Source organism: Osmerus mordax, chromosome 24, assembly GCF_038355195.1.
Source record: "Osmerus mordax isolate fOsmMor3 chromosome 24, fOsmMor3.pri, whole genome shotgun sequence".
In the NCBI taxonomy this organism is placed as follows: Eukaryota; Metazoa; Chordata; class Actinopteri; order Osmeriformes; family Osmeridae; genus Osmerus; species Osmerus mordax.
In genome coordinates this window covers 4,560,684-4,579,483 of record NC_090073.1, presented here as the reverse complement: position 1 = coordinate 4,579,483, position 18,800 = coordinate 4,560,684, and the positions used below count along the sequence as shown (strand labels likewise).

General features: G+C 43.0%; 1 protein-coding gene across 1 annotated transcript in view; it reads right to left on the bottom strand.

The window, feature by feature from the left end:
* adamts3 (ADAM metallopeptidase with thrombospondin type 1 motif, 3) overlaps nucleotides 1-18,800 on the bottom strand; it is a 37,710-nt gene that overhangs the window by 8,328 nt on the left and 10,582 nt on the right. The window contains exons 4-15 of the mRNA XM_067228426.1: nucleotides 16,000-16,156; nucleotides 12,954-13,141; nucleotides 7,969-8,052; nucleotides 7,430-7,586; nucleotides 5,836-5,941; nucleotides 5,103-5,246; nucleotides 4,057-4,189; nucleotides 3,481-3,594; nucleotides 3,246-3,391; nucleotides 2,824-2,999; nucleotides 1,985-2,118; nucleotides 1,484-1,607 (exon numbers count right to left, since the gene is read on the bottom strand). Of these exons, the coding sequence (XP_067084527.1) occupies nucleotides 1,484-1,607; nucleotides 1,985-2,118; nucleotides 2,824-2,999; nucleotides 3,246-3,391; nucleotides 3,481-3,594; nucleotides 4,057-4,189; nucleotides 5,103-5,246; nucleotides 5,836-5,941; nucleotides 7,430-7,586; nucleotides 7,969-8,052; nucleotides 12,954-13,141; nucleotides 16,000-16,156 (1,663 nt within the window). The remainder of the gene's footprint in view (nucleotides 1-1,483; nucleotides 1,608-1,984; nucleotides 2,119-2,823; nucleotides 3,000-3,245; nucleotides 3,392-3,480; nucleotides 3,595-4,056; nucleotides 4,190-5,102; nucleotides 5,247-5,835; nucleotides 5,942-7,429; nucleotides 7,587-7,968; nucleotides 8,053-12,953; nucleotides 13,142-15,999; nucleotides 16,157-18,800) is intronic.

Below are 18,800 nucleotides of genomic sequence, written 5' to 3'. Positions count from 1 at the left end.
TGACCGAGGCACAGTATATTCAAAATGTAAATTGTAAAGGCATGCATTACTGAAAACACAAGGGGGGAAATTACCTTAACTTTCTCTGATAAAAGAACCTGGATGAAATTCAGGCACAGGTAACTGTGGATAACTAAAGAATATCAATTAGACTACTTCATCTAGCAAATCCCATTTGAGGATGGTTGGCTATCCTGTTGTTTGGTAGTTCCAAGTGCTAAAGTCACTATTACATTCTTAAGATGAAAATAGTATTGTATAATTTTCATTACTCATATTCATGTTGTAACAGACAGCAATACTGTCTGTTGTAAATGAAGAGCTGAGCTTAGGCAGGAAACTAGGCGGTCGTTGGCTACTTTGGCTGCCTCAAAAAGTCTGCCTTTCTGACAAAAACCCTACTAACCCTAACACTCTGCAGTTGATGAGTGCTATGTATGTAGCTCCATGCCTTCACGGGCCATTCATGCATGTAATGTTAAGGGTAGCATGGCCCTATCGATCCAGATGTTCTGACATAACAGTCCTGACCTGATCAGATTCAGGAGCCAACTGTGAATTCTCTGTGGATGTTCTGGATATTTACGACGCAGTGGGTACCACCCCGTAAATACTTTTAACACAAAATAATAATAAACAAACATCCACAAGGGCGTGAAGATGTTGAGATAACTGGAGGAAACAGAAAGTATATTTTCTCTCGAAGACAGCAGATACAGTGATGGAGGCCCTGGCAGGTTTGGAAAACCGTCTGTGAAGTAAGGGTTTAAAAATGTATTTTTTTCTGGAATTTGTTCCCTTTTTTTTAAAGACAGTTTGTAAGTAAAGTGTAAGAGGATAGGCAGGGAGACAGAGAGAAAGGAAGAGGAGGACACTCAGCAAAGGGCCCAGATTCGAGGCCACTGCTGTAAGGCCTCAGCCTACATGGTACGCGCATTCATCCAGTGAGGAGAATTTGTGTGAGTAAGTTAGTATGACCTTGAGACTTGGAATGAAATGTCAGGATTTAAGGGGAAGCAGTTGCTCTGCTGTGCACATAGTTTAGGCAGGTCAGGCATATAGTTTGTTCAGCCTTTTTTGATATAGATAATGCACAGTGATTTAGATCAAATCACAATCAAGTAAACATGTCGGTAAATATGCCAGGGTAAACTGAAGAGGTCATTCTCCCCTGCAGTCCCTGGGCAAGTCAGCACTGGTATTATAATTGGGAACAAATAAGAATACAAACCATAAATACCTGTACAGTACACATAAACATGTACTGTTTATACACATATTAGTACCGCACACACATGTTAAATGTCCCACTCCAAAACAACAACCCTAGATACCTTTCACAGACAGCCTGCATTGTATTTAGGAATTTCTGAACGTATTGCAAAAACGTAGACATTGAGAAACAAAGTGAGAGGACAGGTGCATACAAGACAGTCATGAGCATTGGGGATTGCGATTCGTTTGGATGTAACATGGCACCTACCAGCTTTTTTGGGGGTTCGAGTGAACGTTCCTTTGACCGTGCGGCAGTGGGAGTTGTCGCCTCCGCAAACGCCACATTTATCCTCCACTTTGTTGGACCCAATTTCTTTGTCACATCCAACTTTCTGAGGAGAACAATTAGATACACACGCGTTTCATCTTTAACCGTTTGGATGAAAATAATCGAATGAAGGACTGGTAACTCTTATCTGACAAGAGGATGTTTCCTGGCAAGTCTTGGCCAGCTGGGTTCAGCTGCCAACCAACAATTTACAGTTTTGACAATGCTTCATTTGCTATTGGCAAAAGACGACTGGCTGCAACAATTTGTCATCAGAGAAGCTCTGAGGCAAAAATATTTTGGGGTTCATAAAAACAAACTTCATATCAATAATTGTACTGTTTTCTAACTTACATGATCAACACATATGAAAGACTCAGAAGGTGAATGTTTTTCAGTCTGGAAAATAGTTCCCTTTTTGAAAACACACATTCGGCTTACCACACATTCTCCACGCACACAGATGCTGTAAGGGTCTTTATAGGAACACCGTGTCCCATCATGCACCAGCAGCTTCATGTAGGCCACGTCACCTGTTTCCTTGGACTGGCAGTACAGATGACATCTCCTATTAGCTAGAATAAGTACAATAGAACACCATGAAAATAGATACCTTTGAACACAAAACATTACAATAAAACTTTTACTTTAAAGGCCCTTATACCACTTGCCTTCAGAAACTGAATTGACCTAAGGGAAAGGTGCCCAATCTAAGTTATTTTTGGTCCTGTTCCTCTTGGCTGTTTCCTAGTGATCCCGCATTAAGCCAGAATAATCATCTCCGTGAGGAGTTTAATCATGTAAGTATATTGCAAGCCAATGTGGGTGTTTTCACAGTAGTGTCCCATCTCGTTTCAAAGGGCCAAGTATTCACCTTGGAGATCTTTCTTAGTACACTCAACACGCTTCTCTCTGCTCACACAACAGGACCAAGGTAGGGGAGAAGATTAGGAGCAAACATTGTCACATTCACACACCGTCTGCATCTCAACCCCCCCTACACAAACACACACACACACACAACCAGATCAAGAGTGTAGAACACAACGTGAGGGTAATGTAGATCCTGTGCTTTGCGGTTAGTGTTTTCAACAGCACATCCCGTGTTTCTTTTGATTAGGCTGTACTTCCTGTGACGAACTGCCTTCAAGCACCCCCCCCACCCCCCTCACCCACACCCACACTCCCACCCCCAGCCCACCCCCAGCAGCCATACTCAGAGGTCGGAGAAGCCAGGGCAGCAGAGGAAATGAGAACCCTGGGTATCATCTCACACTTACAGTCTGGATGCTCGTAGGGCAGCCAGTGGTGTTTGCTGTTCTGGTACTCAAAGTGGGAGTTGCGGAGCTGGCACTGCTGGGCCCTGAAGTCCTCAAAGTGCTTGAGGCAGTCGTTAGTGTTGCAGAGCTGGTACTCAAAGTTCACTCCCGGACAATCCTGGCCTCCGTTTGAAGGACTGTTTTTTTGGTAAAAGACCAAAGTCGAATCAGATGAAGTACACGATCTAGGTGTCTGTGTGTGTTCACAGTGAATCATGTGAACAAACCACCTTTGCTACAGATTAAACTAAATGATGCAACTACCGCAGTGGTTTGCACATGAAAATGTATAGCGCTACAGTCTGCCCACAGAATATCTGACCTTCAAATGAATGCATGCTAACTATGACAGATCTGCAAATGTGTGTATTAGTCGCACTTACGACGGCGCGTTACATTGGCGTGTTCGGAAGCGGACTCCGGTACCACAGGAACGCGAACAGGAGCCATACTTGCTCCAGGAACCCCAGGCGCCATCTTGCTTCACCTGGTTGGCGTTCTTCCACATGCAGTGACCTTTGTAGCACCACTGTGCGAGTTCGAGGGATGGAGGAGAGACTCAAGTCACCAGAACAAAGGGAGACCACCGTCGCAGAGGAAGAACTAGACTGGACTCACTTTGCCAGGTGCACATTCTGTCCCATCGAGGGGGGGGCCTTTCTTGGTCTTGCAGAAGTACGGGTTGTCCGGGTGACTACACCACAACTGCTTACATGGGTCGAATGTGCGAAACTAGGAGCGGGGAGAATGAAAACATGTCATCGCTTGGCAGCCATTTTCAACCTGGAATGTAAACAACCAGGGAGCTTACAAAGCGAAGCACTACTGTCAAAAGTGAAGAGCCAATCTCTATGCATAACTTTATTTTGATATATATATATACTGTGTGTATATATATATATAATATTGAACAGGACTGGGGAGCATGTTACTGAAGAGAATTGACTGACCACCGTAACAGGGTAAATGTAACAACAAGAGCAAAATGTGAAAACCCTCATACAGTAGAACAAGAGCGCAATGACATGCAGTGCAACACATTTTGGGTCAAATTTGCGTAAACATTGACTTAAGCAATATACTGTCAAGAGGAAAAAGGTCACATCATTGTGAGACGTGTCAAAATATAGAGCAACATTCAAAAAGAAAGGTCCAGTTGTCCAGTGATATTAGAGTTCCTGCAGTTCAACTCACTGAGGTACAGATTTTGTATCCCACTCCAAAGTCAAATCGACACTGCTCATCCATGGAGTAGTTGATGCCAGGAAGTTCAGGTAGTTGGGGCCAATCGTGTTTAAAGGGGTCATCGAGGAGACAGTCATAGGAACTGTAAGACACAGACAATCACTGAAGACTAAAACGATGAACAGCATTCACTAGATTTGTAGAGCAAAATATTGACTATTGACTATATTGAACATTGACGGCGATGGTGTCTAACATTTAAAAACAGAAATAATGCCGCAAAGATGGATAATTATTGTCAAGATGGTGGATTTGTCTGGTACAGATACAGATAAACATCTACTTGTCCTCATTCGTAGGTTGGAGGTTTGTCGCAGACCCAGGGTTCATTAGGTCTACACAGGAGAGGGAACCTTCAAAATCATTTCAATCCATACAATTGATTGCCATCACCTCTGGATATACTCGCAGAGTTAATGAGCACGCTCCACTTATCAATCATACATGCTTGGTGCCACTGGAAAATCCAATATTTGTAAATTAAAACCAAAGCCTGCAGTCAATGATATTATTACAGTGCACATGCATGGCTAAAGCTTGGCCTATCGATTATTATTATAATCAACTATTCAATACAGAAACGACCGATTACTCGTGTGGAACATTCAATATATTTCATGTTTTATTGCTGCACTAATCTTTCACAACATGGCTTGTAATCAAGTAGTCTTCATCACACAAACTGTCATGGCCAACTATTAGTTTACACTCTGCTAGCAGAATAAAGATTTGATCATGGTTTGGTTTGCTAATTTGGGGTATTGTCTGGTATCGTGTGGAAGGATAATTTATTGGACTCATTTTGAATTTGGGTGCATTTAAAATACACGTTTTTAAGAACGCCTTGTCTTTTGAAATCTTCTGTAAGTGACATAAGTAATATGTAACATCAGAAAGTACCTGCCAGGCCATCACTGAAAATATGAATTTGTTCCTAATTATTCTGCCTGGTTAAATAAAGTTAAGTAAAAAAAAAAAAAAAAAGTGACACTTACTGGATGTATCTTTTAAGTTCCTGACCACTGCACATTGACCAATGGTAGCGATGGAAGGCGGCCTGGACCAGGGGAGCCATGACACTGCCCATGGCTGTCTCGTCTCCACAGCGGTTCCCCTGTCCGTCATGTTCCATCCCCAGTCTGTCACCAGCACAACACACAAGACCGGCTAAATCATGTGGATTACATATAGTGTGGGTTGTATTCACTCAGATGTACTGCATACATTGTGCAACAAACTGGGTGAGTGCATTTCCTCACCCCGCAGGCAAACCCACACACAAAACACATATGGACACTAATTTGCATCCATTCACATCCTCTCACCATTAAACGGAAAAGTAATTATTAGCAAGCTCAAATTAGTTTCACCCTGGATACGGGTTTGGTAAATGTGTTGGTTGGTAAATAAACAATAGCATTAAAAGAAGCTAGTCTCACCAGTCCATTGCCTAAGGCTATGATGCAGAAAGGTCATTTATGGCAATGGAGTCTGAAGGCATTCACACTGGTGAAAACATTGTGCGCAAACCCTGTATTATTCAGAAAAATGTCATCTCACTTAGGAGACACAAATCCCTACAAGGATTTTCCATTCATACAGACACCCGCAAGGGAACTCAAATGCATATACTCGCAATATGGTTGTGTGTCATGCGCGACACACAACCATAACGCATTCCCGCTCACAGAAGAAAGACAGCACACAGACTCTTATTCGAGAACCTACACGTGCCCTGTCTCGTGGGCCACCACGAAGGCGGAGGAGAAGCCGTCTTCGTGGTTCAGGGTGCAGCTCCGCACGGGGTGGCACATGCCTGTCACCGGGGCGTACCCTGGAACGACAGGAAGAGATGGAGGAAGGAGTGTAAGCTACAGATAGGAGACAACGAGGAAGAGAGGGAGGAGAGATGATGAAATGACGGAGAGGACGGGGTGTAGACGAGGAAGGGGCAATACGGCGAAAGAGACAAAGATGGCAGGAGACAAATAATTGACGCTGCCAGCTGCTCCGTTCAACAGAGGCCTGGAGGTCTGGGCGCTCACATCCCCCTAAGCTTGTGCCTCTCCATAGGTCTACAGCAGAGATTACCTACATTATTCACACCATGACAACCCATTACAGTGATCCCCCCCCCCCCCCCCCCCCCCCGCAAACCTGACAACCAACCCAAACACATCTCAGAACACTCCCGGATGAGGCACACATTTGGATTTAGAAATATGAAAGATTTTTTATGAGCGAGTTGACAGTAAGTACAGGGACATTCCCCCGAGGCAAGTGGGGTGAAGTGCCTTGACACAACGTCATTTCGCACGGCCGGGAATCGAACTGGCAACCTTCAGATTACAAGCCCGATTCCCTAACCGCTCAGCCACCTGACTCCCTATTTGGGGGGCATTGAGGACACTAGATTGGCAACAGATGGGATCTAACAGTGTCTCTAAATCCTGGGATGGGTCTAGTGGGATTGTGCAGTTCTGGACACAAATCTACCCAAATTATTATTGTCAGCAGGGTAGTACACTACCATGGATGTGGTGTTTGACCCAAGATTTAGTGAGCTGACGTTCAGATAGGAGTTTTCTCATTATCATCGTGCACTCCCTGTACCCACTTACGTTTACAGTCTTCTCCATGTTTTTTGGAGTTGTGAGTCCGAACATAAATGCATTTGGAGAATCCCTCTTAGATAAAGTGTGGTAAATTGTGTGAAGATGTATTCCACACTGATATTGGAGGCCTGCGTTTCAAATAACACGTTATCAAATAGTGATATGTGTCAGTGAAGTTGTTTTACGTGACATATTTACATTTTAATAAGATGTTTGGAATAAAAGCTTTTAACATCAGTGTGTGTTTCAGTGAGTGACTCTGATTTGACATTTTTTATCAAATGTTTGGTATAATAGAAATGAAGGGCTGTTATCACAATTCTACCTTTTGTAACATAGTTACAACTCAGATTTCTAGATAACCAAATGTTTGTTCAACTATAAGCGTGCATTCAGTCAGTTCAGTCATGAGCTACAAAGCATACTGATAAAAAAAACAAAAAACACTTTTCGTATTATATTTTCATTGCCGTTTAGAGGCTTTGTCCCAAAACAGAACGATGGTGACCTATTTAGGCTCAGTAGTTTTAGTTGGTCCCCTTCCACAAACACATATCCATCTGTATTCATTTGAGAAAACACCTGATATAAATGTGGCAGATGTCTGTGGCCAATCACCCTCACCTGTCCAGCTGTTTCACCCCCACCACCCCAAACCCCCACATCATTCAATGTTAATGTAATTCATTCCGTGTGGGTCCCCTCACCCTGCATGCCGGTGGGGCCGAACCCCTGCCTGGTGAGAAAGATAGCATGGTCGTGGTGCTCCGAGTGGTCCGGGTCAGCTTTCTGCTGCACGAAAGCCCAGCGACACACGTTCTCCAGACTCCTCGATGGGTTGCCTCGCTCGATGAGGCTGATGGACTGGCAGGGGAGAGCGTCGTTAGAGACCAACATTAGCAACAAACACACGCACAACCCAACCTCCCGAAGGTGACTAAAAACGGATGCCTCTACAGAATTGCATTGGTGTACTAAACACAAACTAAATGAATAACATTTACAGTGAGTCCTGCATATTGGTCATAGAGGACCATGTAATTCGTTAACAAGATCAGAGGCAGGCCAATGTATAAACATGAAAAATATTTACCATATGTATTTTATATCGTATATCAAGTAAGACAATACATCCAGTGCCATGCATTTTCTCTGGTCTAATGAGACGAAAGTCTCCTTTGACTGAATTACTGCCAACATTTTTACATGGGACGGGGTGAAGAATTCAACCTTTCGTTCATCTCACCTTGGCATAGCCCAGCATGATCATCCGCACCAAGACAACATTAATATGGATACCCAGTGAGTCGTCATGGTAGATCTCATTTACCTGGGAGAGACAAGAGAGATAAGAAAGGAAACAGCCAATTAAAAACAAAAATACAATTGCTCCTTTAGTTTATGGGTATTTCAGCATACTGTTATACGACACTTTTATTCTAGTGCCTACATATTCACTAGTCTGGTGCTATACTAGAATATTTTTTTAAATTTTATTTTGTTTATCATCCTGGTGACTATCAATGCAATGAAATAATGTATGTATCTATCAATTCAGTTTTTTTATATTCTTCTAGTCTTTTAGTGGAATCACAGTTGATGCTTGATAAGAAATACACGTGATTAAATGTACAACTTGTTCGCCGTCGCAGAGAGCTGCAAGAATAATGCCCGTCCAAGTGTAGTCAAGGCACTGTATTAACAATACAATGGGTACTACAGTGGCAAATCTGGTTCTCCTAATGATCTGGGTCCGGTTTCCCGATTATGATGGCTGGACGATGCATGTAAGGTTGCATCGTGACTTTATACATTTACATTTAGTCATTTAGCAGACGCTCTTATCCAGAGCGACTTACAGTAAGTACAGGGACATTCCCCCCGAAGCAAGTGGGGTGAAGTGCCTTGCCCAAGGACACAACGTCATTTGGCACGTCCGGGAATCGAACTGGCAACCTTCAGATTACTAGCCCGACTCCCTCACCGCTCAGCCATCTGACTCCCCTTTATAAGGATGGAGTTACATCTGTTTCCCACACGTAGATTGATCATTAGAAAGTGCATCTTTAGTACATCGTTAGAAGGGCAGTTCAAGGTGCTGAATGGCATCTTATTCAACCTTTCATACCCCAACACTGTATTTGAAAATGTATCATCAAAGATATCATTGATATCATGTCTGCCAGAGTAAGCTTTCTAATATGATATGAGAAATGCTTCTCCTGCTAAACATATTGATGCTAGAACATACTTTGTATACACTGATAGGAAGATTGAAGGCACAATCTTCAAAATATCTTGGTGAAACCCTGTTTTCTACTTGGTAAATTCATGCCCATAGAAGTCTTTACCAGAAACGCACACAGGCAAGGGAGACTCAACTTATACTAGAGACCCAATTTGCAATAAATAGAGTACAATATAACGTATACACAGAGTACAATGTCACAATATGAAACCTCCACTGGCATCACCAAGATTTTCTCTAGCCTGAGGAATTGTCTTCCAATGTATCTGCATCGTTGCATCAATGCTTTCCAAAAGGGAACAGGATGTAAATGGCTAACTATATTTTAGGCCACAAAGTGATAAACCACATGCATGAGAGCACACGTGTTTGTTGATAATGTAGTTCAGGATGGAATAGGTCAAAGTAAACCCTTGATATCATTTACAAGATATATAAGTGGCTCTGCTGTTTTACGCGTTAATGCCGTCGGCCAGTCTGTGGGTGTTCCACATCGACAACTACACAGTTGATCCTGAATGAACATCTGCAATGTATTTGGCTCCAGTTCTGGTGTAAAAACCATGGTTACTTCACTAAGGCTACCCATGGACGAAGACGTGCACATGTTTTATTTAGCAGACGATGCACATGGGGTATTTCCACATCTGCGGAGGCTCTCACAGAGATACGACACCCCCTGCTCACCCCAACATCTAAGACGTTTCTGGTTGCGCATATTTACGTGCTGACGAAGCACGACACAAATGTGTCCTTATACGTCACAAAAAACAGATCGGCTGTGTGATAAGCTGATAAGGCCAGAGCTTATCAAACTGCCAAACTTTAAATGTTAAAACGAATTCCAGCAATGGGCTGTTTAATTGTTCGCCAATAAACATTCCCTTGGTCATCTTTGGAGTTCCTGATATAACAATGAACACATTTTAAGCTTGAAATGCATTTCTTGAGAAAAGTAGGTAGGCCTATAGCTGCTCATTGATGTATTTGCAATAATGTGTTGCAATATTGTTTTGCATCTTGTAGTCTGTTTGGGTGGGAGGGCCCAATATTCCCAACAGATGACAGAGTTAATGTCGGGTTACGGTAAAGTAGCGATGTCAATCACCATGTCCATCTCTCATTGTTTATGGAGACTTTGTGTGGGCGTTATTCCTGACATGCTGAGAGGAAGAGCAGTACGACAGCATGGCACCCCAACAGCTCAGCAGAAACCTTACGAACGCCGGCGCTTGGATTCGCTTCAAACAAAGAGGGTATTGTGGCCACAAAAGGGGGAGGGAAGAAGTAGAGAGAGAGAGAGAGAAAGAGAGAGAGAGAGAGAGAGAGAGAGAGAGAGAGAGAGAGAGAGAGAGAGAGAGAGAGAGAGAGAGAGAGAGAGAGAGAGAGAGAGGGGAAATGGGGTATTCAAGTGCAAGATTCAAATGTTCACTGGCATATAAACGCAGATTGCCTCAACAGTCTGTCAGCTAGGGGCAGTTGGCCTGTCAGAGGCAATTCAACCAGCGCGGCTGCTGGTTTAGTGCTGGTTGGAGTTTCTGAAGCTTCAATCTTCTGTTTGCCATTTCCATTTAAGTGTTGTCTTTTTATGTGCTCTTGGCATATTTGTTTTTGTAGCCTACTAGAGGGGTTTTCGGACGGTGTAGCATTCTGTATGCCTACATTTGGTATGTATTTCACCATAAATCCTCGTATATTTTCTTTCGTCATTTTGTGTAGGTGTTTTTTATTCACGCTTGGTTGTGATCTCTCAAGTCCAGCAATAGCAACTTAAGACAGGTCTCATCCATGCTCCCTTGCTCCACGCTTTTACGTCAGGTCCTTGTGTATGGGACCGGCCAGAGACAAACTCTACTTTTAAATAAATAAACACTCGTCAATTTAATTCCGAAAAACAATATCAACCAGCAAGCAGTGGTCCAGTCTTTCAGCTGCCAAACAGCAGATTACACAATGCGGGATCATACCTATGAGCAGACCGGTTTCGCATAGACTCCATGAATGTTCTCATTATTTTCTTTATCGTTTGTGCTTCGCTAAACAAAACTAACGGAGACATGCCACAACACTCACTCATTACACCCTCACAGAGCTGCACAGTGCCCCCCACATCCACACCCGGTCGATCAACGAGGGCTGTCCTTGGTTCTTTCTGCCTCCCCCCTTCTGGATTCGCCTGTGTGCGTGAGACTGTTTGCAACATTCAATAACCAACTGGTGACTAGTTCAGCACTCGACTGTGTTTCTGGCCATAAATTGTAATTCATTGGTTTTCTTGTTAAATGTTGCAAAAGTGATGGTCTTTTGCAAATCTTTACCATTATTGGGTATGCTAATAAAACTGCTAAATAAGATAAGGGGTATCATTTGAACGGAATGTGTTATACTTTGAAAATACTTTTTATTGCAGCTTGTTAGTTCAACATGTCGTTTTTCTTCGATTGGTGAAATGTAAATAACGTGGTTCCTAAGTAGAAATATAGAAGATACAGTCATGTCTTAGAGAACACATTATTTGTTGTATGGTGTACACACGGGAGTAATTCTTTGAACTCTTTGAAATTATTTGTTGTTTTCTATGTACAAATGAGATGACGCTGAAGTGACTTGTATGTGATTTCTTTCTGAAAATCTTTGGGAAATGTCACATTAAAGATGGCACTAGAACTGACCCAGCACTAACTTCAGTGCATTGTACTTCCTTATTTATTTACAGGAGTTTACAGTAGGGCCTACATATGTTAGCCTCAGACCCCTTGACAGACCTACTACCATTGGCTGAATGGGTTGAAAGTCATACAAGTCAAAGGGGATGGCCAGCTAGTTTCGTAGAGGATGGTCACAGAGCCATTCATCTCATACCAGGTTTGGGAGACATCATTTTCCTCTTTCCTCTTTCTGGATGTACAGTAGCTGACTCAGCGCGGCACCCCAGGCTCATCAACTGAAACTCACCATCAATTAGCTTCACAAACCGTGACCAGTAGGTGGCAGTCTTGACAATGTAACCCAATGGTCATTCTGAACTGTCCATGGGGCGGAGAGGCCGAGTCTCCACCTCGCAGAGCCGCAAGCCCAACCAGTTGAGCTTTAGTCTTTGTGACAGGCAGAATTGAGAAAAAGTGTGGCTTTCTTGGTGATCTAAACATTCCTGCCGTAAAATGGTAATCATGGTAACCATTATTTGATGTATTCACGCAACACAATGCATGGATTGCACAGACCGACCGTTCGATAATTTAAGATATATAGCCTACGACACAGGTACCCAGGATGTAGGGATAAACATTTTTATAATGTTATTGTGGAGGTGGAGACATGGACCTTATAAAAATGCCCTAATATATATTTCCCTTTCCAAAAGTGTCCTTGGAAATTGTTTACACATCCTCTCCATCATCACCTGACAGACCGAATCATGTCCAAGTGTATTTCTGGTGACAAGACAGTGATCTGCAGAAGGGGATATTGTGATGATAGCGGCTTCTGGAGTAATGATGAGATGAGAACAGACATCAGTGGGGGAGAGCGGGGGGGGGGGGGGGGGGGGGGTGGGGGTCGAGGGTCGAAAAGGAGCAGACAGGAAAAGGAGCGTGACAGTGAGTGACAGCCAGGGAGAGAAGAGAGAGATGCATGCAGGCATGTCCACGGGGAGCAGGGAGGCGTTAGGAAGATGTGTCGGGATGTGGTGCCGTCGAGAGGAGGAGGAGGTGTCGGGTGGCGGAGTTGTCGGGAAGAGGAGGTGTCGGGGTTGGAGGACTTGTTGGGAAGAGGAGGTGTCGAGAGGAGGCGGGGTCGGAGGATGTCGGGAGGAGGAGCGGGACGCGACCTGACCCGGCGCCCCCTCCCGCTACGCGGCCTCTCTCCGCCAAGCGGTTGCGTCGGCGAAAGCGTCAGCTTACCCCAACCCACACTTGACGTCCGCTCGATGGGAGTTTAAAGCGGCGAGGGGGTCGCGGTGGAAGCGGGCGGCGTTTACTTACGATGTTCATGAGGGTGAGAAGGTAGTTCTGGACGTGCTCCTTGCCGTGGAAGCGCACCACTGAGTCGTCCACTCCCAGCAGAACTTCTATGTTGTAGTCGTCGTCTCCGGCATGACGGCGCCGCCGGACAGTCTGGTTGACCTGTTTGGCAACATTATCCAACACTCCTGGGATGCCTAGCTCCGGTTCTGGGAGGACAACAGAGAACAAGACCATGAGGCCAGCACAGTACTGCTATAAGTACTTTAACTTACTCTAACTTCTAAACTCTCTGCAGAACCAGAGACGCCAAAGTAAGCCTAATTATTCATACTAATAATAATTACTGTAATGAGTATTAATACTATTGGGAAATAAACAGAAAGAGTGAGAGATTGCAGCCAATATTATACAATATTGCTTTATTATATTTTCCCTAAAATATGATTCTCTTCAAGAAGAGTGATGATAATAACTAGTTGAATAATGGAAAACCACACAATAATAAACAATATAAATATGATCCAAAAGGTTTCATGAAATATTGAAAAGGTAGATAGATTAATCAAGAATGTACAATCAACTGGCCTTTCGGATCTCCCAACCAATCTATGCCATGCAAGCTTCTGAATCTTCACATTTCAGTCCCAGCTACACTAACGCCAGCAGACACTGGCACTGATTGATTGTGCGGAGTGGCTCAAAGAAATGTCCGTGACCTCAGCCATGGTCCTGGCTTCGACAGAGTTAGCATTGTGGAGCGCATTCCTCCTCTCCTGCGCTCTCGTCATGACACAGGCATTCTTGTGCGACAGGACCAGGCTCAGGCCCAGGCCCCAGAGTCAACACGCTCTCTGAGGTACCTACTTCAAACGTGCGGGACTTCCCCTCATCTGCACACACATGCTTTCCTTACAAGTGCCAAAGTGTCTCAGATCCTAATTCCTCACACACACACACACACACTCGGACGGAGACGAACACGCAGGCTCACGCGCCCCAACCGCTGGGGGCGAGGCAGCCCCCTTCCCTTGAGACGCCCCCCCGACTGAAGTGCAGGGAGCAGGGGTTGGTTAGTGGAGCTCACACGTGGCACAGTGGCTTGGGGGGGAGCCATGCTGCAAGCTACAAATTACTTCTCTATTGGATTCCTACCTGTACTGTTTATCTCCAGCTAATAATCCACTCCCTCCCTTGTCTCATCCCCTAATAAAATGTGATGATTACAAAGTTGGGTACCGGAAAAGCATGTATTCATGAACACTAAGAAAGGGAATGTCTTGTGTCGATTTAAATTCAGTCTACAAACACTTCAAAGCCATGCTCTGTTAATCAAACAGATAAAGGTTTGCGGAACGGACAGGTATTTTACTGAAATGGTTATTTACTTTCACAACAGACTCTCAGACCTAATACAAAAGACCAATTACAATAGCAGACTTTTTTTTCCAAAGATAGAATGTTTGTTATTAAGTCATAGTTGCCATAAACATTGTGATTAGCACGTCACTTTCCAATATATTCAATTTAACGCAGGTCTACTTTTAAACTTTAAAAAAATCTCCCTGTCTAGTTACTTTTCCATGTATTTCCATTAGGTAGCTTAGGTAGCTGAATATAACAAGGTGTTTCATAGGCTGGGTTTGATCTGGCACTCGCAATTTATTTGTCATGCAAACAGCTTTCTCAGCCCTTCTGCCACATGTACCACAAGTTAATTACATTGGCTTTGATGACTGGAAGAAATCTTTGTAGTTTCCTTTTGTGAAGTGCCCCGACTGAGTCGAAATGCGCAAGCAGCAAAAGTTACCCAACAGTGCGTTCTCTCTGAAAGGAGAAAAAATGCTGTTAGAAGCATTTTACAATTTAAGTCCCATGAAATTATTTCCATGTGTCAGCGGGTGGAATTAAAGGGTACCTGCTGAGCTCGTGCACTCAGGAGATACTGCGCTTCGTGGTTTTATGTTGGCAAGCGCTGCCCCTGTAAAAGGAGTGTGTGTGTGTTGTGCAGACCCTGACCACCCGAATGCCTCTGGGTACTACAGTTTGCAGCAACTGCTACTGAGAGGTTATATGACAGGCAAACTAGGTTGACTGAACACCCCCAAATGAGCGTCAAACTAGGTCAAACAAGCAAACTTTTTCAAAAATCATCATAATCAAAGAAGCAGGAAAAGAAATCCCCAAAATGTATGATAACGAGTGATATACCTGAAGAACATTCTAGCTCTTCTTTCCTCTGAGCAGGCTTGGGCTCCTATTCATAAGTGCTGTCTAGGCTGCATTCTAATTTAGATGAATACTCACAGAATACTTTTCATAGAACTACCCTTCAAGATTTCTATGTGATTTCTAGGTATGTAAGATAATATAGCTAGCCGCTGAATAGCTTATAAAATGCGAAATACCCCAAAGTCGTTGACCTGAGCTAAATGTTGTATTTTATTTAAACAATCTGTTTAGGTTTTTCTCTAATTTAAGCTTTGAGAAAGTATGATTAACAAATAACATAATTATGATCAAGTTGCACGATACATCAACAAAGATCAGTGATATGTCAGAAGAGGTATATTTAAAAAATCTAAGGAAAGCAGAAAAATCTAAGCTTTCCACTTTCAAAACAATGAGAAGACTATTTTTTTTTTTTACTTAAGTGGGGAATATTTTACTTTTATTGAATTCCATTCTCCATGTCTCTATCCTGATGACTGTACCATAAGTCACAGGTGTCATTTCCACTCACAAGTGTTCCTTCTAATAGCAATTGATGTTTGGGAATGGTGGTATTTATACTTAGAAGTGAGTTTAACCAATTCCACCTTTTTTACACTCATCCCATACACTTCCACAGATACTTGCAGTTTGAGTTGAGCTTCAAGTTGCAAGGCGACATATCTTTCTAGCTATCTGGTTCAGTAATGCAATTTCCATACACAGATCATCCACTGCACATGAATTTCTTCCACATAAGGTCTTATTACAGTCCAATTGACATGACATTTGCACTACTAATGACAATTCACCCCAAATGTAATACAGTCACCAAGGCAATTGTGTTCAATCCTACCTTCCACCTGGCAGTCCATGGAGCTCTCCAAGGGGGCCTGGAGCACTGCGGACCTCCTGTAGACGATGTGGACCCTGCCTTGCTCTTCCTGCTCCTGGATGCCCCTCTCCAGCGGCTCAATGAAGTACTCGTCTAAGTCAGTGCGAATCATTCCTGCCTGGGAGTCACATCGCATGAAGCAAGAATGTCAGCTGCTGTGAAAACTAGGGAAGATCTACAACCTTTAGTTTTAAGTAGTCTCCTCTTTTCCATTTTTGTTATTTTAAGGTTCGTAAGACATGGCTAAGATGGACGGGCAGGACCCAAACTGTTATCTTGATTTGAGACAGAAGTCAAGACACAGCACATTTGTTTCAAAGCACAAACCCCAACATCTGTCTAATTCACTGTCCCCTGGGTTCAGGGAAAGATACAATATTTAAACAAGATCCAAATGCTTGTGCCAAGAGGACTTCCTCGGCCAACTATTCCCTAAAAACACTAGCTCTCAGATATTTACAGTTCTTTTACCTCAATGAAATGAAAATTTAAAGAAAGTTCACTTTCCTAAGTAACCAGGACAGACACTTAAAAAGTGCATTTAGAGCCATCTGCCTACTGAGTCACCCCTGATGATTCTTGCTTAGGTCCCTAAAAGTTAAGCAAGCTGTAAAAAAGAATCCTTATATCATAGAATGGAAACATCAACATGTATGCTGGACATCACATGCATTCACATACAATTTGGTCAAAACAAAACAATTCACAACAATTCACAGTAAATTACACCTTTAAATGTGTTCATGTTAATTGCATGCAACTGAGCCGATAGTCACGGGAATGTAATTTTAGTATAAGGCTAAAGTGTGGATATGTGTTATGTGCATGTGCATGTGCACACTCGTCACCCGCTTGCCTTCTGGAACACTCCCTCCGTTCATGTCCTCCGTTCTCCAACCCTAGCACAGGCCTCATGTACACAGACCTGCCTCTCAGAGGCCAGGTTGGAATGTGCTCGAAAATCTGATTCTCTTACTCTCCTGGCTTTAACTTGGCCCTGGCCTCCTCACTACCATCCTGTGTGCTCCGGAGAGAGTACAGTTTTGCCTCATTCCAGCCAAGATTTTCCCAATGGCTTCCTATTTTCACAGAAAAGGACTCGGAGAGCAATTTCACTGCGTTGTAAGTCATCGATAAGGCCAATATTGTATCATAACAATTTTGACGTTTTTTCCTCGTAAGACCAATTCCTATTCTAAAAGCCGAGACTCAGATATGAACATGTTTTTTCTCTCTCCTTAAATTCACTTTTTAATAGCAATAACAAAGTTCCTAGATGTTTTCCTGGTTTAGGTGGGCAATATCTGTGGAACGTATGAGCTGGCTAACTAAAGTTGAAAGTGGCAAGAAATGCATCTCAATTATGCTGGCGCTGTTTACTGTCCCGGCAGTCTAAAATCAAACGCTCCAGTCATGTGATATATTCCATGCCGTCTCAGACACGTGTTGCGGAGATTCCACATTTGCCACGGTCGGGGGCAGGTGGGGCAGGTTATGGGAATGTCAGGAGGAGGTGTTGGGAGGAGGGGTACATCAAGAGAAGTGCCACGCCTCTTAAATGGCCTCTTCATGAGGGATTTCAAACACAATCAAATATTCTTAAAACACCATTTGAATGAAGACTATCAACAAGACGAATCTTACACAATTATAAACACAATATAAAGAGCAAACAGCAGCACCTCACATCATTTGCAATGGTAGGTCTAATATTATGTCAAGATTGACATTCGTAGCCCCCACATCTCAGAGACAATACTCTGTCGATCAGTTTCTATCAATATCCCGCTTAATTTGTGTGCATGAAAGTTTGTTGCCAATACTTGGACAGATTGAGGGGCCCTACAATACAGTCCTCTAAAATCTAGTGCTTTCTTTATGGAATGGAATGTAGTGCACAATTTGCCAAGCATAATGGATGTCACTTGGATATAACAGAAGAGTATTACATTTCAGGGCAGCGTGATGCTAAGCCAGATGAACCAGTGGCCAATGACCAGGGTATGGCATCCACACAGCAAGGAGAAATAGGGACCATTGTGCCGAAATGCTGTTAGTTGGTAAGAGAATGCCCATAAAACTTAGTCAAGGAAAACACATCTTGACAAGTTGTCTAAACATTTACTAACATGAAAGACAATATTCTAAGATGAATCTTTTCTTCTTCCCCACGGAGCCACCTAGAGGAAACAGGGAGGGATGGCAGAATCGGTTGAGCATTGAGCAGGCACACCATCACTTGGCGGATAGGTGTTGCCTTTTCCTTCCCTTTTCAAACCAACTGGTTCCAGAATGATCCAAATCAAACTCATCATTTGTGAGGTTTAGATGTGTTTTCATCTGATCAGTGAACAAGGTGACTGAAGACTTGAAAGTAGTGTGCTAAAAAGTGTCTGTTAGAAGTGTTTGGCTGATGCAACAGCTGTACAATCTAGTTTTAATCTCGCTGAGTGTATTTGTTCAACTGAACAACTGCTTGAGAGTTAACTCTGGGTTTGTTCAGCCTCTATTAGGACAAAAAATAAGTGTGAATAGGGGTTCAAAAACTATTAAATAGATCCATGAACATAATTAAATTCCCAATTCATACAAATATAACCTAATAAGAAAATATTTAATAAAAGGATGCTTAAACCAGCCTCTCTGTAACCAATGGGTTGTGATAAAATTTATAATATCATAATAAAATTATTATTATATTAATATTAAGGACAACCTATATCCTGGTTATGGTTTCCCGATTGCCCACTATTAAATGCCAC